General features: G+C 41.9%; 1 protein-coding gene across 1 annotated transcript; it reads right to left on the bottom strand.

Moving 5' to 3' along the window:
- Positions 1-31: 31 nt before the first annotated feature.
- On the bottom strand, positions 32-22,594 carry itpka (inositol-trisphosphate 3-kinase A). Its single transcript, XM_033642142.2, has 7 exons — positions 21,836-22,594; positions 15,310-15,406; positions 11,705-11,918; positions 8,704-8,908; positions 5,350-5,451; positions 4,776-4,847; positions 32-3,003 (listed from the first exon to the last, which is right to left on the bottom strand). Exons 1-7 carry the CDS (start codon positions 22,253-22,255, stop codon positions 2,731-2,733), a joined length of 1,383 nt encoding a protein of 460 aa, XP_033498033.1. The 5' UTR covers positions 22,256-22,594; the 3' UTR covers positions 32-2,730.

Raw genomic sequence — 22,594 nt, 5'->3', positions numbered from 1 at the left:
ACTCTAACCCATTATTAAGATACCACAATAGTGTTTTTACTGTTAAAAAAAATAACAGTATTTGCCCTTTTTAATTCCATATACAGTTTCACTCATTTGCACATCTCTGACCAAAAACCAAGAAATGTGCTGTGACAAATGAAAATAATTACAAGTTTGATTACAGGAATAAAATCAGTGAAAGAAATATAAATCGATATACAATAAACAAGAGTTTGTCAGAACAGTGACACAGGTAATGCACTCTGATCATTACACAGTATGCAGTAACATATTGACAGTGTGTTATGTGTTGTAGTCATATGACTGTGAGTTTCATACTGCACAGAATCTCTCCTTTAATATAACACTTACAGATGTGACGCCCGGTCGCCAGAGGAAATGTTGGCATTGTATGTTTCTGCAAACCACGAGTTTGTTTACATTTCAATAGCCTTGTGGTTTATTAATGTGTGGTCATGTTTGGGCTTAAAATGTCTGGTTTTGGTGTCACAATCACCTCTGGAAGTGTCGCAGTGTCTCTAAAAACAATCAGCTTTGTTGTTTGTCGGTCTCAAACAGTGGTCTGCAGCTTGGCAGCCATCTCACCTTGGTCAAATGCCATTGATATGTATGAATGGATTACTAAACAGGCCTACTGGACCCAGGCCCAGGGGTCCAAAGTGTCAGGGGGGCCCTGGCCTTCACTTGCAAAATGTTACTCAAATGTACACATACTGACCAAGAAGAGACTCAAAATGAGCACATAAAGACCAAAAGGAACTGCAAAGAGACAGAAAATTACTACAAAGAGACAAAAAACAACTACAAGGATACACAAAATGACTACAAAGCAAAAACAAAATGGCCCAAAAAATACACAAAATTGCCTCTAAGAGCCCAAACATCTACAAAAAGACAGAACAATCACAAGAGCCCCGTTTCCGCCCAGAACTACGGTACAGTTGATTTTGGTGCGCTTTTTTTCCGTTTCCACTGTGAAATGTTGTGGATGGTACCAATGGATCCCCATTTTTGGTCCCCCCTCTGTTGGGGTACCTAGCACACAGATCTGGTACTAAAAGGTGGAGCTGTGAACACTGCATGCATTGGTCAATAGTAAACGGTCACTCTGCTCAGGGCTGAGTTTTGGCTGGTTTTGTGACCACTGTTCATACCATGGCAAGTTTTACATTAGTAAACTATAACTATAAAAATAAAGGATGTTTTGCTCTCCTTACAGCCGCTGTAGTCTGAGAAAAAATAACTTAATTCACTGGGCCGACTGCTGGCGACTTTTAAGGTGGAACCTTTTCTTGTAATGTTACTCAATGCATGAGTTGACGACGGGAATCAATCAACACACCTTAAATTTCAATATGAAAACTTTGACCATTCCATTAGTTGACACAGACTTTTAGTAATGAGTGGATCTTCAAATGTTTTAAATATATATATTCATTTCAACCAAATTATGTGAACTACATATATTCTAATCCTCACTTGGAGAAAAAAAAGCATCGTGGAGCGTTGTTCCTGTGGGCTCCGGCCAGCTGAGCTTGCCTGAGAAGGACTAAATGCACAAACCTACTATTTTTAAATATCCCATGGAGAGAGACTCTCACTGCAGCCGGTTGTATTTTGTTCTGAATATGCTGACATTCAACCTCGTTCTGTGGACGATAAAGGAGGTGCAGACTTCCATCTATAAGGAAATACAGTGAGTGCTGGATGGAGCAGTGAGTGACAACAATCTCGCCCACATTTAAGAGTACTGTTAACGGTGGAAACGCTAGGGTCTAGGTCTGAAGGGTTACTTTTGGTTCCAAAGGTACCATACCGGGGCCCTGTGACCTTCACTTGCAAAATGTCACTCAAATTAACACATACTGACCAAGAAGAGACTCAAAATGAGCACAAAAACAGATGCAAAGAAACACAAAATAACTACAGAAATGGACGAAACAACCACAAAGAGACAAAAAATGACCAAAAAAGACACAAAATTACATCAAGACACCATATTACCTCAAAGAGCCCAAACAACTACAAAAAGACAAAACAACCAGAAGAAGACTCAGAATGACCACAAAGAGACACAAAAAGACACGTAACAACTTCAAAAAGACACAAAGTCTGTGTTTCCTGTTTAGGGTAGGTGGTGGGGCCCTTTGCATATCTGTGCCCAGTGGCCCATTGTCTCATAATCCACCCACATCAATATGATACACATAAAACATACAAATGTAATATATCTTGGTTTGCATGAACGTACACTGCCAACACTTTCTCCTGGCAGCTGGGCAGAGATGTAACATCAGGGCTGAGGGTAACATGGTAACAAGGAGAACTGAGGACTTGTGATTGCTCACTTTGTTTTGATTCGTGTTTCATGAGCATTTCCGTCACGCGTAACACCCTGTCCCTGAAACTGAAATGCAGAATCCATACACTTTCACTTCTGTTCATTTTGCAGGAAGTTGAATTAGTGTCAATTCATTTGCTCAACCGTTCAGTAACTAGTGACAAATCCTCTGCTCCTCTCTGCTCAGTGTCCAGCGAGTATTTTCTGTCAGTGGCGTTTATAAGGCTCATCTTTGAAATGTTCTTTATTGTCGCATCTCTGCAATCTTTTCAACATTTATCATCATCCAGCACCCAAAACAACATATCTGAAACCCCCCTCAGGCTCTCTCTGTGGTGTCCATTAAAAATAGTTTGACTTCCTCTTACCCACCTACAGGTCAAAGGTCACTGACCATCTGTTTCTGTAGTTTGGCTGTTTTCTTTGGTCACAGAGCAAAACGTTTCTCCGCTCGTCCCTTCATCGCTCACAGACTCCAGAGTGTGGATGAGGTTCTCCAGCCCCCACAGGTATCCGTCTTCTCGGTTGCCTTCCTGCCAGGGAATGTCATGTTTTAATGTCTGGCCCTCTGGTAGCGCTGTGGTCTTGCCAAAGTCAATGATCCAGACCTGTGCGTTGCTCGTGTGGTCGTGGATAAAGAGGAGAGAGCTGCCAATGACCTACGGAAACAAGAAGGGTTTCCAATGAGCGTTTGCTTTTCCTTCCTCTGCTTCATCCAATCACGCCTACATCCCTGCGACCTTATTTAAGGACATCACACTTTGGGTTTGCTGCAACTCGTGCTTTATTCTGCTTAACTCAGACCAGTTGTCCTTATTTGAGATAAAGCACAATAAACTGGTCAGTGTAAAAACAAGATGGCGGCCAAATCATTCAACAGCTGATCCTGACACAAAAGTGGACAAGGCACAAAACCTGATCGAATTATATCATTAAAACTTGTTCATTTATGCTTAATAATGTTTCTAGTTTGATATGGTAGACACATTTTAGCAACAGTAACTAAGCTGGCTAAGACTCTGATAATTAGAAAGTACTCGTTTGAGGACATTTAGACTTTAGTATTGTATTATCACAGTGTTTCACACAGGCCCATTAGGTGTTACAGACTATTCCTACAGACAAAAAGGACATTTCTTACAAGACATAAATCACAAGGCTTTTATATGTGTTGCACCGTTTGCACTTTTGTTTTTGCACAGCCATGTTCAGGCATCAAAATTAACAGTTGTACACTTTATAAGACACTGGTGACTAGACTGTTATAAATAAGTCCACTGTGCCCACATGAGGACATCTTCAGAATCTACTTCCTGTTTAAAGACGATGCTCAGTTTTTTTTATACTCATGTCCTACTGAAATAGACTCAGGTCTCAGGACACAGATGGGTGACAAAAGTTAGAATTTGTCAAACTGGTTAGTGAGCAAACAGAGTCGGAACAGCTCAAAGGATAAACAGTTTAAATAGCTACAAGTAATTTTTGGACGTCCTCCGAGCTGGACACACTGGCTCAGGGAGGTGATGCACCATCTCAAATTTGAGAAATTGAGTCACTTTAGGTGGCTCCTTTCATAATTTTAAGATAATCTGGAAACCATTTATGGATTCAATTAGAGCTACAATTTAACCTCCCATCTTTCTAAATGTAACTCACATTATAACAGATAACACAATGTCACATTTATCAGCCTGTCTTGTATCTTCTTCTGTCTTTGTAGCCCATCACTATGAGATAAGCCTGCCTGTTTTTGCGTGTATGTTTTTCTTTTTATCATTGTTGTGCTGCTGCACTGTATACAAAAGCAGTGTTCCCATTAATCCTTTAAAAGTCCTACGAAGGCATTGAATTATTTTATCTAAAAATAAGGCCTTAATCAGTTTTAAAACGTCTTAAATCAATCTTAAAAATTATATGACACTGAAAGTACAATTTTATTTATTGCTTTTACTGATGTTGCCAGGTAAAATCTAAAAAAATTTTTTGTTAAAATCTATTTTTCGTTAAGTTATTTACAGAATGCCTCTCACATTAATGTTACAGAAATCAGGATAGTTGAACCATCAACGCTCATATTTAGCTTCCAGCCGGGATGCACAGAGCAGCAAGGTTTTTTTTTCTTCTCCAAGTTGGATTATTGTGAAATTGGTCTTTAATTTAATTTAAAAAAGTGGCATTAAAAAGTCTCAAAAAGTTTTAAATTTAACCTACACTAAGCTATAGAAACCCTGACAAGCCAATAAAAATATTAAAAAAACAAACAAAAAAAAAATCTTTGGCCAATGTGTTCTTAGTAAATTCAAGAATATCTTTTAGAAAAACAGTGTTCAACCCCTCAGGTAGACTTTCAGATGAAGTTCCTGCTTTTGCGACACTATTTTACAGCGCTGTATGTTTGTTTTTCTTGTAACGTGTTACGATCACTCGTCACCTCGTGCTGCTTGAAGAACTCCGACATCTTCAGGGCCTGCCGGATCTCCGTCAGTCTCCTCAGGTAGGACTTCTGCGTTTCAAGAAAAAAACAGTAACAGATGTATCATAAAATCCAAACACTACCTGAAGCCCAATGATTTAACATCAGATATATTTTAATCTGAATCTATAAATTAGCAGCTACGGTAAAAACATTAAAGGGTGTTGACACAGCGTCTGTTTGGGAACCTCCCACTGTAATAAAAAAGTCAAACAGCATTATTTGCGGTGAATATTTGCTCTGTGCAGATCAAACACTTCAAAGTTGTTTTATTTCATCAGACTGTCCCCAGCCTGTTTTAAATGTAAAGACTGAACATACAAAATCATTTATATGTGTCCAAACACTGGACAAGGATGTGAGAGCTTACTCAGCCGCCGGCTTTGTAGCTGACGACGTCTTTTAGGTCATGCCTACAACACCGCCTTGTGTACAGTACATGCACGGTAAAGTATGTTTTGTGCTTGTCCTTACATGCATGAACACACAACGTATACTGTTTGTGTGCAGAGGTGAAGTGATTGTCACGTACTATGATGCTGACGTTCCCTTCGACAAAGTCCTTGAACACCTGGATGACATCCTGCTTCGACCTGGTTTTCTTGAAGTCAGTCCGACACGTACCGTCACATTTCTGAAAGAGAGGAAATATTACACGATAACATGACTATTGACCTGTGATTGGACAGAATTTATGTGCATTCTTTTGCAATAATCTAATTTAATTCAGTTATTTTTGGACAATCGGAGGCAGCAGAAGCAAAACATCACCTGATAAAGATGACATAGGGAATGTGTTAGCAAACACTTGTCTATTTACACGTCCAGCAGACACGAAGTAGCATAAGCACTTCTTTGGAGTCGTGTTTGTGGCTCCTTAGGGCCTCGGACCATCATGTACAACCAATGCAGGTGTTCTATCAAAGGACTGTTACCTGGTCAAACAGTACTTCCCTCCTGTTATTGCGTAGCACCCCTCTCAGTAGTTAGGGGAAGGGTTTGGTTCAGCTTTCAATTCAAATGTGGCCCGCAGACTAATTTTAATTGGCCCTATAAATATACCATATGTGGTCCTTTACACAATAATGATTAATCGAGCAAGATTACTTGGCATTTTTACCCTTCACCTCACAATGATAGGACTATCATACACTACGTTGTAGAGACAGGCATCAAGTAGTAATAGTTCATTAAAACTTTAAAAAAAAAAAAAAAAAAAAAACTTCTGATGCGAGAATCAGTTGGCCCCCAGGTGTTATCACGTTGTTTTACCTGCCCCCCATTCAAAAAAGTCTGGACACCCCTGGTCTGTCTGAGCTGTCTAAAGTCAGTACTTTTTACGTCTTGACGCTCTGACAAAATCAAACGTTTAATTTTGTCATAAGTTTTTAGTCTTGTCTCATGCAAATGGCCAAGAAAATATACACTCTCTACAGCGCCAAACAGGAAGTAGAAAACTGGGTAGACCGTAAACATGGAGGGGACTCCGGGGAGGCAAGAACATGAACAAGTCTCGGTTCTCTTGGACTGTGGAAAAGGAGGAGAAACTCGTGGAGTGAACAAGAGTTGGTGTTTAATTCAGCGTATATCTGATCCACCAACCAGCACTTATTTTAGTGAGAAATCTTAATTTTTGAATGGTTCCCCTCTCATTCCCTCAGCCTTATAACGCAACTAACCAACAGAGGCTGGTAGTGAGTTGAGGCAACAAAATCAAAACTGTATGTATGTCTGTGGGGTTGAACACCTTACTCAGTCCACCTGGCACATGGAAGGTTGTTAATGTCGTCCAGGAAGGGCTGCCCCGCCTTGGAGTATTTTTAATAGAGCCTTGACGGTGATATCTCAGCTCTTCTAGCTTTAGGTGTGCCATCACCTCTATGACTCAACGGGCATGTGAAGGTGGAGCCCTGTCCTTCCATGGTCGGCCAGAAGGGACACAAAAGCCATGGAGTTTGATTTGCTGCTTGAAATGGACTTCTGGAGCCACTCCAAACACAGCAGCTACAGGTTTCGGTGGTATATTATGACCGTACATCGTACAGTGTTTCAAATATAGATGACCAAAATGGGGCAACTGAACGACAGCAGAAAAACATGTGGTTTGGGGTAATGAGGGCATACCACACCTTTTATCTCATGTTTCTACAGCTGTGTGTTTTTGCAGACACGAAAGGAACTGTTAATATGCCTTATTCTCCACTGAGAGCAGGATGGGAATGTTTTGAAAAGTATCTAGTTGTAGTTTTCAGATAGTAACCCTGCAGAATCCCTAGTCTTTGCCAAATCTTATAGTGTGAAACCAAAAAAGTCACATCTTCATCATCACTTTTAAAAGTATTTTTAAAGTCCCCTAGATTATGATAGGCATTAGTGACAAATACTGTTCTAGACATAAAGCCAACACCTCCTCAGGTGAGGCCAATCAGGAACCAGGAGCTGTCAAGCAATCAGTCCCACAGGCTGTATGCATTTAGCCAATCAGAGGGCACATCACATGGTGGGATTTATTATGAGCAAAAGAACAGCGTGTAGGACTTCTTTCTTTTCTTGCCTATAGATTATATAAAAACTATTTTGGGGTATGAATTAATTGTGGATTTAGCAGCCTAATTTAGGAACAAGGCAGTCAACTATCAAATCTTGCACATAACTGCAACCACACAAAGAATTCTGGGAGTAAACATTAGCAAATAGTAACATATAGCTGGTGATCATGGACGTAAAAGAATGACTTAGTGTAAAAAGAAATTAAACTGGCAAAAATAAAGATATGTCCAGCTTGGATTCAAGAGAAAACAAGTTGTAGGAGGATGAGGGGACGAAATCACAAAAGAGAGCTAAGCTAGTATGAGGCCTGAGGCTGGAGGTGATCCGGAGTGACTGTCAGTGGACCACGACTTCAGCCTCCAGACCACAGTCGGTTCATGCGCAGCATCTGGCCTTCGAGAGAGACCTCACACAAATGCCTGGCTGGATGAAAGCAGCGGGTCCTCCAGAGATACCTCACTGAAATTGCCTGCAGCTCCTCTCACAGTGAGTCCAGTGGTGTAGCTGCCACAGTTTCTTACATAGATTTTTGTAAACGTCTTATGTGCAAACTTATTAGAGTTGGCAGTGGTGGTTAAACTAAGGTGGGAGTTATGTTGTGGCATATCAGTGGAATTAATCAGTGTTTGCTTCAAAAACACTCTTGCTTTTGTTCGTGGAAAACATTTGTGCTGTGATGTGAGGTTTCTGTCTGTCAAGGTTGGAGTGTGATCTATATCAAAGCATGGGTTGTTAAGCATCATGGTGATACCTTGGTATCTCGTCATATAGTTGAAATGGCATTTTTACATTTCCAACTGGTGTTGTCACGATACCAAAATCTTTGTTTCGGTACCAGTACCAATATGAATTTCGATACTTTTTGATACTCTTCATTACTTTTCCTAAGGAAAAGTCCTTTTGGATACAAACCTTTAGAACAATAAATAGTAAGGGTGTAACGGTACCAAAAAAATCATGGTTCGGTAAGTACCTCGGTACGGACGTCACGGTTTGGTTGCTCAAATGTTTCACTAAGTTGATGTTGTCTCGTGTTGTCTCCCTTTGCGAGGCAGACTTTCTCTTGGGCCAGCTGCGAATGTTGATACAGGTGTTGTCATACACACCACTTGCGCAATCTGTGCTCCAATAGGAACAAGAAAGGCGTTTGAGTGCATAAATGAGTAAAATAAATTAACTAAATTAATGAATTGAATCAATTTCAAAGTACCGGTATTTTCCAAATGCAGTATAGTACCATTTGGAATACTCTAGTACCGCGGTACTATTTTAGTACCGGTATACCGTGCAACACTATTTCCAACCATGTTTTATGGTCAGACTTTGCTCTGTCTACCTTGATCCCTTCTATCCTGAAGCCCAGGGTGTGGGTGGAGCTCATGGTCTCCCTCCACTGCATGTAGCGAGGCTTGGTGACCCCTCGTTGGGAATGCTCCTGGGGAGTCGGCCCTTCGCTGTCCACCTCCACCATTTTCTTGTACAGGTCTTCCCTCGGCTTCGGCCTCTCCCGCGCCCGAACAAGCTCCTCCTCCAGGTATGTCCTGAAACAGCAGGAGGAATGAGGCCTTCAGGTACTGCATGTTTACAGACTCCTTGCAATTTTAAACATGATCTCAGCATGTAGGTAAATAGCAATGGTTGTTTACTTTCAGGGTTTGTTCTGCATTCACACCCTTAGTTATTAAGATGCAAGATACATTATTTACTTAGAAGGGAAGTTTCATAACAGAGGCCTCTTCTCAGAGCTCCTCGTTAACAGTGTTCACTCGTGCAGAACAGGTGACCAGTCATTTCTGTACCGCTCAGCTGTAGGAGTATTAAAAGTCTGCTGGTGAACAGCACAGCAGCACACTCACAAGTGTGGTGTTCGTAGGAGACAGTTACGTGGAAACAGATGTGAATTTCAGTTTCAGTTTGTGAGCCACACTTCCTCTGTGCAGAAGAGGGAAGCTGAGAGGAGACTCCAGCGCTCAACTATGTGAAAGTCTGAGTGTGTGTTAGTGTTAGTGCAAGTTAGTGGTTTTGCAACTTTGTGGTTGTGAGTGTTTTTGACAAAGGGGAGTCTCCAGGGACACCCTGAGTGTGTGTGTGTGTGTGTGTGTGTGTGTGTGTGTGTAGCCTGACAAATTAAGACACGCACAGACACTTAGTAAGCAATAAATGTTTTGTTCAAGTGTGTGTGTGTGTGTGTGTGCACATTTGTATGTTGGCCCGGAAACAAAGTTCTCAGAGACCTGCACCAACATTTGTATGTATACATTCAAGTGCGCATTCATGCATATACTGTATGAATGTGTGTGTGTGTGTGTGTGTGTGCACATGATGCAGTGAGGCACCCCGCCCGCTGTGGCAGGAAGCCAAGCATATAGCCTGCAGTTATAACAGGTGTTCCCTTGTAGAGCAAAAAACCCTTTAGGCGGCATGTACTGTCTCCAGGCTGCACACGTCTCATTAATCCTCTTCAACAGAACAGGAGCGTTAAATACATGGATAAACAAGGAAATGATCTGACAGCATTTCAAATAAGTGTAGCAGAAATAAGAGGTGGTCCTGATGGCTAAACTCTGAGTCCTGAGTCCTAAACTATGAGCCTTGAGTTCTTAACTATGAGTCCTGAGTCCTAAACTTTGAGTTCTGAGTCCTAAACTTTGAGTCCCGAGTCCTACACTTTGAGTCCCGAGTCCTAAACTTTGAGTTCTGAGTCCTAAACTTTGAGTCCCGAGTCCTACAAGTCCCGAGTCCTAAACTTTGAGTTCTGAGTCCTAAACTATGAGTCTTGAGTTCTAAACTATGAGTCCTGAGTCCTAAAATTTGAGTTCTGAGTCCTAAACTTTGAGTCCCGAGTCCTAAACTATGAGTCCCGAGTCCTAAACTATGAGTCCTGAGTCCTAAACTATGAGTCCTGAGTCTAAACTTTGAGTCCCGAGTCCTACAAGTCCCGAGTCCTAAACTTTGAGTTCTGAGTCCTAAACTTTGAGTTCTGAGTCCTAAACTTTGAGTCCCGAGTCCTACAAGTCCCGAGTCCTAAACTTTGAGTTCTGAGTCCTAAACTATGAGTCTTGAGTTCTAAACTATGAGTCCTGAGTCCTAAAATTTGAGTTCTGAGTCCTAAACTTTGAGTCCCGAGTCCTAAACTATGAGTCCTGAGTCCTAAACTATGAGTCCCGAGTCCTAAACTATGAGTCCTGAGTCCTAAACTATGAGTCCTGAGTCTAAACTTTGAGTCCCGAGTCCTAAACTATGAGTCTTGAGTTCTAAACTATGAGTCCTGAGTCCTAAACTTTGAGTTCTGAGTCCTAAACTTTGAGTCCCGAGTCCTACACTTTGAGTCCCGAGTCCTAAACTATGAGTCTTGAGTTCTAAACTATGAGTCATGAGTCCTAAAATTTGAGTTCTGAGTCCTAAACTTTGAGTCCCGAGTCCTAAACTATGAGTCCCGAGTCTAAACTTTGAGTCCCGAGTCCTAAACTATGAGTCTTGAGTTCTAAACTATGAGTCCTGAGTCCTAAACTTTGAGTCCTGAGTCCTAAACTTTGAGTCCTGAGTCCTAAACTTTGAGTCCCGAGTCCTAAACTATGAGTCCTGAGTCCTAAACTTTGAGTCCTGAGTCCTAAACTTTGAGTTCTGAGTCCTAAACTATGAGTCCTGGCTAACAGCTAACAGCGGCGCAGTGATGCGAGGAGAGGGATGAGGCTGTTAGCGACTGGCCGCTAACAGCGGCTAACAGCCAACAGCGGCGCTGGCCTGTGATTGCATTACCATTCTCCCTCAGCAGCTCTCTCTACCTAGGAAAGGCTACCCTGATGTGGGCCTTCGTTTTTTAAATTCGTCTGTCACGCTGCCTTTTCTATTCCCTTTTGCGCTTTCTTGGCGACAAGGATTCCGTCTCCCATGATGCTGCATATCCATGATCCTGCATTATGCTCAAAGAGTGGGACTTTGTTTCAAATTTGCCAGGGTAGTAGCGAAGCGCCTCTTGCTCCTCTCCTTCAGCTCCTCAGTCACGCAGTGCTGGCCTGGCTCTCAACGAAAACGCCGATGGCGGTGCTGTATGTCCCTTGCTGGCGGGTGTATTCTCAAGATGGCGAAAAGTAATGGAACCCCACAGACGACTTACCCGCACAATGTACAAACAAATCCCAAATTCTCCTTTTACGAGAATAAGTCAGATTATTGGTGGAGGTAATAGTACACCAGTGATGACATATTTATGAATGCAGACATCAATTTTTGCCAATAAACAACTGAAAATGTTACACAATGTCCCTTTAAAAAAAATGATCAATAAATATCTGAATATCTATTCTGAGTGATAAATAAATATCTTACTCCCTTACCTCACTCCCATCTTGCAGTCCATGACATTGGGAAGTTCAAAGCTCGCCAGCAGGTCAGTCATATGAAGGAAAGACTCTCCATCTTTCTCCACGGTGCCGTGGTAACCGGGCACAAATGGGAGCAGTGCATCATCCCTCAGCTTCTCAAAGCACCACATCTCGTTTTCTGAGAACTTCTTCAGGATGTTTCCCTCATCTGCTGCTTTGAAGTTACCTGAGATGAGACAAGGCTTTGGATTTCAGGCATTCACAAACAGGACAGATAAGAAAATGTGTAGACATTTAAAGAAACATGCCCTGATTTTGTTAGACCGTCCTGTACTGTGCCTGTGTGACGGAAATTATTTTAATTTCTAGTGACATGAAGCTTGCGCAAGTTAAAGCAGTAGGTAACTTTGTGATGAGTGTCACTGTATCCTGACAGTAGTACATGAGGCAGATGATCTGTGAGAAAGATCATGTTCCTCTGCCTCCTCCCGGTTTTTCTGATGGCATTTGCATCAATCCACCGTGGCTGAATGAAAACAACCAATCAGAGCCAAGGAGTCTCTAACTCAGCTGTCAATCACTGCACGTAAACTAGGCAGCAATGATCAAATATGAATCAAGATTCTGTTACTGCACTGTAGGTGGGGCTTAGTTTTGGCTCAAATATTCCCAACACGGCAGCTGGGTCACAAACATTCTCATTTTACAACTAAACAGTACACTAAAATATGTTTCTAAGAACACTTAAGTGAGAAATAGGCAATGCAGTGACAGAATCTTGATTCATAAATTGATTCAAAGTTGCTTAAGCTTTGTTAAGCTAGTAACATCGTCATGGGCTTGTGTGTGTCTGGTACTTTTCGTGAAGCAACTCAACTGAATGTCATCTAAAGTTTGCTTATGATCAATGTCCGAGCACTATCTTAACATCATATTCTGCCGCCCCACTTTGCACATAAAGGTAGCATAAGCTAACTTAGCTAAATAACACCATAGCACAGCACAGCTAGAAACAACTACATACGATTGGTTGAAGCTTCACCATGTCATTGGAGCACTAGAAAAGTTAAGGTCAGCTCAGCTTTGATTTGTAGTGTGTCACACATGTGTGCAAGTGTTGGAGATCAGTTTGTAGCCAGTGGCGGAGCCAGAAATTTTTCTGTGGGGTGGCCAGGATGGTTATGTGATCATTTTGGCTTGGCAATGTCTCACTAGAAAATATAGAGGTATTTAGGGCACCTAAACCACACACCTCCACAATATTTGGATTACAGGTAATGGTGGAAAAGATCAAATAATATTCAGTGTATCTAACTTTTTTTCTTATGCCTGCAAGTAAAGTAACAAAAATGCTTACACTATACAAATGTAGCACAGGATTTTCAGTCCTGTCCCATCCCACTCCCACAATAATAATCCCATCCCGTCCCAATCCCATGAAAACAAAAAAAAAATCCCATCCCGTCCCAATCCCACAAGAATGACTCCTGTCCCATCCCGCTCCCATGTTGTGTTTCAGTTACAGTAAAAAAAAAAAAAAAAAAAACAGTACATGGATCACACAATGCCTACCTTAGTTGAATATAAACCCAAATATGACATCTAATGTTGTGTTTTGATGTTTATTGCCTAATTATGTTTACATTCACTCCACCTTGAAGCTGTTCAGAATGATAAACACATTTGATTTCTGATGTGGTCAGACAACACGTCATAAGAACCATTTCTGAGAGAGAAAAATGTAGTTAAAGTATTGCAGTAAAAGTAGTGTTTGGTTCCTCTGACTGATATTATTATATATGAGATCATTAGATTATTAATACTGAAGCATCAGTGTTAGAGCAGCATGTTACTGTTGTAGCTGCTGGAGGTGGAGCTAGTTTCAACTACTTGACTATTGTTATTATGATAGGCCTGTCATGATAACAAATTTTGCTGGGCAATTAATTGCATCAGAAATTATTGCAATAAGCGATAATATTGCGTAATATTGTGCTTTTAAGACCATTTTTATTACGGTTGTAATTTTGCTGTTTTTAGCCCATTTTTTAAACTTATATAATGATAATAAATGCATAATGATGCAAGTACACCCTTTTAAAGAGAAATAAACATTTATTTAACAAGAATATTTACGACTGCAAAAAATAAAATTTAAATATCCAAAATAACACGTAAAAATATCGAAATAAATAAATACAAAGAAATAGAATGTCAGTCTCTCAATCTCAGGTGTGCAGTTAAGTTGGTCGTATTAGCTCTTTTTGTTGAGATGTTTTTTAGAACAAACCCGGCACACCAGCTCATCCAAATTACTGGGCTCCCCTCTGTCATTTGGTTTAAATCCAAAACACTCCCACACAGGGGCCGTGGCATTTGGTTTAGGAACAAGTTCCCTGTCTTTCTCTTACGCTCAACTCTGCGCTCCGCTCCCTCGCCTCGCCTCGTCTCCCCCTCACGAAGATCGCACTGTGTGTGTCTGTGTGTGTGTGTGTGTGTGTGTGTGTGTGTGTAGCCCATAGCCCTGCCTCCCCCACAGAGACAAAGACACTCGATGACAAGAGCTTTCCCTCCGTTCATTACGCTAATGAACCAACTCACCTGGCTGCCAGACGATGCACGGCAGTGAACGCTCTTGTCGTCCAGTCTCTTTGGTGGAGAGAGACGAGGAAAACAAACACGAATAAATATGGCAAATAATCCCATGTTATCCACCGTCTTTGTCTTCTCTTCTTTTTGTTTAATGGCAGTACCATCTTTGTCTGGTCGCACCTTCACACCAAATATCCAAAACGTAGGATGTGCATGCATCTAAAGTGTCCGGTAGTGCAGGAAAAGTTCCGCACGTCGGCTGTGATGTGGTGGTTGGGGTCAGGCCAGGGTGGCCAATAGGGTGGCCAGGATTCAACGTGAGGTGGCCACAGCCACCCCCTGCCACCCCACACCTTCGCCATTGTTTGCAGCTTCATGTCACCAGCTTTCATTGAAAATGACCTGTAGCCTTTTGCTCACAGTAAATGGACTGCATTTGCATCGCACCTTTCCAGTCTTCCAACCACTCAAAGTGCTTTTTACACTACATGTGACATTCACACACTGGTGGCAGAGGCTACCATACATGTTGCCACTCACTTACACACTGACAGAACAGCCATTAAACGCGATTTAGGGTTCAGTATTCTGACTGTAGAGTTAGGGATCAAACTGCCAATCTACCAATTAGTGGATGACCCACTCTACCTACTGAGCCACAGCCGGCCTAAACGGCATTAGAGACTCCTCAGCTCTGATTGGCTGTTTTTATTCATGTATGGTGGATTCTTGCAAATGCTAATGGCAGCTCTATGAGGGGAGGAACATGATTTTTATCACAGATTATCTGCCGGTATACAGTGACAGTTTCAGCAATATAACGCTAAATAATTTTTCTAAAAGTTACCAACTGTAGCTGTAATGCTCTTGAATTTATTGTTTGTTTGTGTTGCATGGAGACGGTGTTAAAGGAAGCAACAGATCTAACGTCAGTCATCCATGACAGTAGTGTTTCAGTGCCTGTCAGTGAGGTGAGAGTGCCTGACCAAGCACACAGACACAACAATGATCTGAACAGGTAATACCTTTATGCCCGGCCAGCTGAACCCAGTTCAGTTTTCTCCTCTGTGTAGCGCTGAAGGGCCAGTGGACAATCGTCTTCAACTTCCACCATGGCTTACTCTGTAGAAAACATGCAAGAAAACAAGCATTGAGTCAAGTTTTTGTGTCTGTCTGTGTGCCCTTGTTCCCACAAATAATCTGAGAACAGAAAGAAGTCTGACCTACGCTGGAAATCTGATCGAATAAGCGAGTCAACTCAGTAAATCTGATGCCAAGCTTTTGGTTTTCCACTGTGTGAAACCTCCAATCTAGGTCAGCTAAATGCCATATCTGTGGAACCTTATATCGTACTCAGCATCTCTTATTCAGCACCTCCAGCTTGGTGTGGTGACAGAGGAAAATCTACTATCTAATATCAGCTTACAGCTTAAGACATTTTCTGCTTTATATTCAAGGAGGATTTAGAACGTCACACTGGATGAATAATTTGTCATCTTTGGTCAAATGGCCGTATCTCAAGGGGAAAGTGAACACCGAATATCAGAGGGTGACACTGCCCTCGCTGCTGGCCTCTCAGCTCCCACTCGCTTGTTAGCAATGTCTGAATTTTTTAGTGTCACACGAGCGTTTGCAAATCAAAGTGTGCACTGAATCCTGAACAAAGAAGAAAAAAGATGACTGACGGGTGAATTAATTTTTCTTGGCAGAGGTGGTAAGTTTTTCATGGTTGTTTGTTTAAGGACTCTTCATGCCTCCCTCGCTTTCTCTTTCTCTGTCTCTCACTATGCACACACGCACGCACACACACACACACAAGCGTGCGCACTCACACAAAGAAAACACAGCAACAGCTTGCGAATTTCACAGAGACACGGTGGTGTTTCACACTTGTGGAGAACTGCTTGTTTCATTCCCTCCTAGAAAACTGACCATATCTCAAATAAACTTAAACACCAAGAGGTTTTTTTCGTTTTTCCATCCAGTCAACTCAAATTTAATTACAAGGAAAATACACTGAATAAACAAATTCCCCGGCACTGCAGAGGAAAACTAGTACATGCTGTTGGATCCTGTTTTTATGCTCTGGAGAGGTCATTTTATTCTGTGTGTTCTGATTGAAAACAGGAAATGAAACAGGGACTCTCGAGTTAGTGAAACGCAAAGCCCTGCATGCAGCCAGCCAAGTCTCTTAAATGTCAGGTGATATGCTTGACTTACCATAGTGCTTCTTGTTTACTGATAATATCGCATTGTGAAGGTGAGCATGTGTTTTAAAGCTGCAAGGCTGTGACTGTACTGAAGACGTCTGGATTCATGAGGTGTAATGTGTTATCCTCAGACTGCCAGGGAATGGAAACTTAGATGCGAGTTTTGATGTAAACACGACGACCCTGCAGCTCTATCGCTAATATTTATGTTTGACACACAGTCTGACATTGAAGCTGTTAACGTGTTATTCGCACCACGCTGTCCCGGCTGGCCTTGATGACAGAAACCACAAGAGTTTGTACTGATAACACTCAGAATAATGCTGGTTTCACTCTCTTAGAAGTTGAAATAAAAGGTTTGCACACTGCATCAAAAGCTGCCTGAATAACAGAGAAGAAACTGAACTGCTAACAACTCATTGACAGCTGAAATTTGACATGGAGCCTTAAAATAAACAGTTTTTTATGAGGCATTACAAGAAAAAGAGGTCGGAAAACAGATTTAATCCTTATAAATGTGTAAACTTATTATGTTTTTATGCATAATCCTAATTTTAAAAGTAACTGCACCTGCTGGATAAATGTTTAGGAGTAAAATGTACAGTACAGTATTCAATTCTGCTGCTGATGCACAAGTAAAAAATGTTGGAGACTAGAAATACCCAAATAAAGTACAAGTACCTCCAAATTTTACTTAAACTCACAGCAATAATTTGTCGCTAGGGTCCCCTCAATCAAAACAATAACAAAAGATAGACTTTGAAGAGGTTGTCAATTAGCGTGGGATCATGGGAGTCGTCTTTACTGTTTAAAAAACCACCTTTGCAGATTAAAATCTATCTGACGTGACTCAGGCAGAAACCACGTTCACTTTTATTCATTTAGTCACGCTACGTTATTTCATTCTAATGAAATGGCTGCTAATGTTAGCTGACTTAGCATTAACTTGCTAACTTTCCATTAGCATTAGCATGAGTCTACCACCCATACAGCCACTGTAGCTAATGCAGGGTTAGCCAGACTTTCTTCATCGTGGACTATGTACAGAAAACTAGAAGGAGTCATGGGCCAAACAGTAGTAGGCTAAATGTTATCATCAATCACTGTTTCTATATCATGAAAGCCCATTTGCTGTAGAAAATTCTACACAACACTACTAAAAAGTTCAACATTTGACATTGCAATTAGTGTGCCCACATATTACAAAAATGTCTATATCTTCCATCTTTTCAGGTCAGTCGCCATGTTTACTGAGGTAAATGCTCTTATTGACTGGTAATCAATTATTGTCGGTGAAGCAAGTGAAGAAGTGCATCGGCAGGGCTTGCTAGCAGTAGGCTAGTTGTTGAAGATGACAGTCAAATTGTGTTTAAACTAGGCTGTGCAATGTGCTTACAATTTATTAGAAATATGCTCACGCCATATTCTAGTTTATTTCTAAAAATTGGTCACGGGCCATTTAAAAACCAGCAGCAGAACACAATTGGCTCGCGGGCTGTACTTTAGCCATCACTAAGCTAACGTTATGTGGTGGTCTGTGGTCACCGTTATGTGGTGGTCTGTGGTCAAAACAATCATGCTAAAAGCTTCATGAGCGTGTTACATTGCTGTAACGTCCAGGGACACACTGTCAGGAGACGCACACCAGGCAAATGTTTTGGGCGCCACAAAATAACTTGGGAAAAGGAGCCACTGATGGCCACGTTATTGGCACACTCTGTAATGACATCTATAAACCCCCAAAACGGCACTCTACAGTGCTCCATTGTTGCTCCAAAAACCACAAAAGTGGGGCCCTTTCTAGCGACTGATGACAGCTGGATACAATTGTTAGGACAGTCAGCTAACTATGTGTACATATGTTAGGTGTAAGGGGTGTAAATCACGAGTTTCATCATGATACAATATTATATCAATTGTTTGGGCAACAATACTATATTTGCTGATATCTAGTCTGCCATGATACGATTTCAATTCGATGTAATTCAGGGGTCTGTGATCGATATGAGACGATATCAGAAAATACGCTCATACTTTCTTGGCTGCTTGCCATCGTCTGCACGACACAAGGCCACCAGCACTGTTTGAATGTTGAGAAGGGAGGTGTGCTCAGACAGATATGGCAACATAGACATGCCATGGGAATTTCAAAATAAAGGAGTGTCCTAAGGCAGATGTTCCGCATCAATGTTTTCACGTTGCATCGATGATATTGGAACGTTGATCGTTGAATCGATATATCAATATGGATTAATGTATTGTTACACTACTATGAGGTGGCAGCACAACCACCATGGACATTGTCACCCACCCACCACCACCCCTAAGATCGCCACTGATAACATTAGAATGTTACGACATGCATTAGTTTAGTAACTAGCATGTTTGGTGACATAGTAATTGTCAGAGTGAGCTAGATCGATATCAGTAAATTAGGTCTCTGCTGAAAATGGCTTTAAATTCATTTTAAAATGATGCTGTGTGGCAGAGAAAATGCTGTAGTACCATTACTGGGTATTATTCTGTCACACTGTATGATTCTTTCCTCACACTCCTTAGTTAGAGTTAGTTAAATTAGAGCAACTAGAGGGGGTAAAGGGGATATGATGCCATTGACAGGCGACCAAATGAGACGGTTGGAAGATTGTTGGAAACATTTGAGATAGTGTCAGTACACAACTCAAGAAAATGTATAATACTGTTGAGGTCATTTTTAGACCTTTCAATGAAGAAATATTACATATACATTTAGGTACATAACTTGAGTAAATGTAAACTGTTACTGTCCGCCACGGCTTAAAACAAAGATGTTTTATTTACTCTCCCAAATGTAAAGGAGCTTGTTTCTAGGATTAGCCTCATGTTTGCTTTTTCCAGCCCTTTACACACTCGCCTTCTGCTCTGTCAGACCAGGTCTGTTGTGTGTGCTACTAACTGACACACCACTGCTGATCTGAACAGTCAGAGCAGTCGTTAGCAACACAGCAAACACACCGACGGCGAGCTTCACCATTTTCCAACAATTCATTTCACCGAGGAGAACAACAATCAGACAACGTGACTCACTCAGCCAACCATCATTATCACTCATGCCTTCCATGTCGCGCTGTATTGTCTTCTGCAAGTGCTAATGGGATGTGAACTGCTGCAAGATGAACGAGTGAATCCTGTAATGATGAGCCTGTTTGTCTGTCTGTTCTCTACCCTGCTGTGTTTCCATTAAAAAACACTTTGCTGCTCACTTTTAGGAATTCATCTGTACACACACACTGAACTGGAAAAAGCTGACGACTGATAGATGGTGTTTTTGACTTCCTGAAGTGGTTATTTGTTAAATGTCAAAGGCCAAGGCTTACATTACTGACCACAGAAACACATCATTACACAATGACATGTTAGTGTGTGCTGTGTGTGCTGTGTGTGTGTGCGTGGGCTGATGTGTGGGCTGAAGGGGTAGATGCATAAGTGTGACTATATTCAGAGACAACACAACCAGTGTGTTTCCATTCTGCGCTGTGATGCCTTTAAAAGCCTCTAAAGAGGTAGAATGGACTTTTATTTGGGAAAGACTTCACGTTGAGCCTCACTTGTTTGAAGAATGTTACTGTACACTGTCTCTCGCACACATTCGGAGGCTTAACAGGCAATGTGTATTCAGTCTGTTTAAAGGAAAGTGACAGCTCCAGGCCTTGTATGGAGAAGGTGATGAGAAGTGGTGGCACCATAAAAACACACACACACACACACATTGAAAGTCTGAGTCTAATGTGGTGATAGTGTAGACACAAAGCAGATTATGCTGTGCAGAAACCAGGACGTGACTCACAACGGTCACACTTCCCAACGAATCACACGAAGGGACAGTGATTGAGCCAAAGCTGCAAAAATACACATCGTGGATGAGCTGAGTTTGAGCTTCTCGAAGATCTTAAACTGCATTATTTGCATGCAGGCGTGCTCATAAGAGCGAGACTTGTCAGCTACAAAGCTTTATCAGCCAAGAATGTCAAACAAATTTCCACCCTAAGCGTCTATTGAACTAAAGGCCGATCCCTCAACACCAGTCTGTGTGCAGAAGGAGGGAGGCACAGTGATAAAGGTCAGGGCTTACATACGTTCCAAAATATGATCTGACATTTAACATGCAACAGATGCATTATTATTAACAAGTTATCCACTCGTGTGACTGTTTTTGAGCCACTGAATCATCAACCTGTGGTTTTATCGATGTGTACAGCATGGCCTTTAAGATACTTCACAGTAAACATGATGTGTCATTTTGCTGCACTATAAAGGTTATCAAGCTTTCAGCAGCGTCTTCGTGTTGGTTTAAGTTCTCGCAGCGCCTGGGATCATTACAGTGATGTGAGAGGCTCTGATAAGTCATTAAACATAAGGGAAGATAATGTGATTTCAATGGGGACAATCAAATTTCCTCAGAGATTATCCTGCGCTCTCTGGCAGCGATCTTGAACTTGTTTAATCTTCCTTTTCACATGATCTGCAACAGCAAGAGAAAAGTAGTGTGGCTGACCGCTGCATCTGACAACTGACATTTCCCAGATCTCCAAACCAGAACAGATACAGAAATAACTTCTGCAAAGGTAGAAGTGACTGATTTCTGCAGAACTCACTTCTTAAACATTTCATGGACTCAAGATCAGCCAAACAGAACAAATGCTAACACTGTTATCAGCTGCTCTCTGCGGCCACAGATCCCAGTGGTCCTCTGTGAGGAAGTAGTTTGCTGGCTGCTGTTTATGTGCGGCTCTGCTTCACCATTTCTTGTTTGCAAAACATCAGGTCTTTACTGTAACTGGGTAATTATAGAGGGTGCAGATTAGAAAAGATACACGAGGTCACAGAGGATAATTTGAAAGGTTTTTGTCAGTAAACATCCGGTGCTGCACCACCAGCCTCAGAGACAACTTACTGTACACCTATTTATATCACTTTATTTCAAATACATTATATTGTATTCCTACATTATAAACTCTGTAGTGTTTTTTGTCTTTGATTCTCATTTTTACATGTGTGATTTTCTTTTAAAACATATTTGTGTGAGCATTGTAGCGTCACTGTGTTTGTGCACATGGCATTGAAGGATTTAAACTTGTCCTAGGATGCCTCATGCAGGCAAATCTTTGCTGTAGTTGGTTTAGTCATATAATATATAACAGTAATTCATACAGGGAGGCAACAGATAACGGATAACGGTGTAACGGAGACATAAGTGGCATAATTTGCTTGTAAACCTGCCTCTGACTCATGAAACCTCAAACAAGGGAACCACTTTAATGGCCCTCTTCACTGGATCTTCATTCCCGTGCAGTTCACTCACCTCTCCAGTGTCCACCAGATGCTCCAAAGTGATGATGCCTTTGCTTTTGCTCTCGTTGTCGCTCAGTAAATCATCCTCGGACTCCACAGCAGAGGAGCCTGTGGAAGAGATGGAGGAGTTGGACAGTTTCCTGCGCAGGGTACCGTCCACAGCATCATCCCAATCCTCCTGCTGCATCTCCCGGGAGGAGCCGCCTCCCTCGGGGGTGATGGTGACCTGCGGTACCCGGCGCGCATCCATCACAGTCGGCGCTCCGGTTGCGGACGACGGGGCGATTTGAGCGGCTTTCTGAATGAGATCATCGCAGATTTGGGATGCTTTCACTCCGGCTGTTCTCCTCTCTGTACGGGCCCCGTCGTTTATTCCAGTCCCAGAGAGTCCGAAGTCTTTGGAGGTCTTTCTCCTGCACTCTTTGGGCATTGGAGAGCTGAATCCGTCGTGAGAGCGCACGAGGAGAGGCGCAAAGACGGATCTCTTTAATCTTCCAAATCTGGTAATTTCACTTTCAGAAAGTTCAGAGTGAGTTTAGGTGTTCAGTCGGTCCCCTGCGGTACTTCCTCGTTGTTTGTTGTCCGAGTTTTCACACATAAAAAGCCTCTGTCAGCCTCTGTGCTCTGTGCGCACTGTTGGAAAGGGGAACCCCTCTGTGGTGGTGGCGTAGCTCGCGCTTCGACGCGGTTACACGCGCGCGCCGGCGCATTCACTTACACAAGTGTAGCCTACATGGCTTGTCATCTTCCGCATTGCCTCTCTCGCTTC

Source organism: Epinephelus lanceolatus, chromosome 15, assembly GCF_041903045.1.
Source record: "Epinephelus lanceolatus isolate andai-2023 chromosome 15, ASM4190304v1, whole genome shotgun sequence".
NCBI lineage: Eukaryota > Metazoa > Chordata > Actinopteri > Perciformes > Serranidae > Epinephelus > Epinephelus lanceolatus.
The sequence above is the reverse complement of the archived record's forward strand: the minus strand, read 5'-3'. Positions and strand labels throughout refer to the sequence as shown.

What these genes read in the sequence shown, in the direction of transcription:
- itpka (XM_033642142.2), bottom strand. Translation starts at nt 22,255, where the DNA reads ATGCCCAAAGAGTGCAGGAGAAAGACCTCCAAAGACTTCGGACTCTCT. An exon ending in TCAGCTGGCCGGGCATAAAG is followed by an intron (nt 11,919 to 15,309) that starts GTATTACCTGTT and finishes GTCTCATCTCAG; the next exon opens with GTAACTTCAAAGCAGCAGAT. An exon ending in AGTTCTTCAAGCAGCACGAG is followed by an intron (nt 3,004 to 4,775) that starts GTGACGAGTGAT and finishes TTGTTTCCGTAG; the next exon opens with GTCATTGGCAGCTCTCTCCT.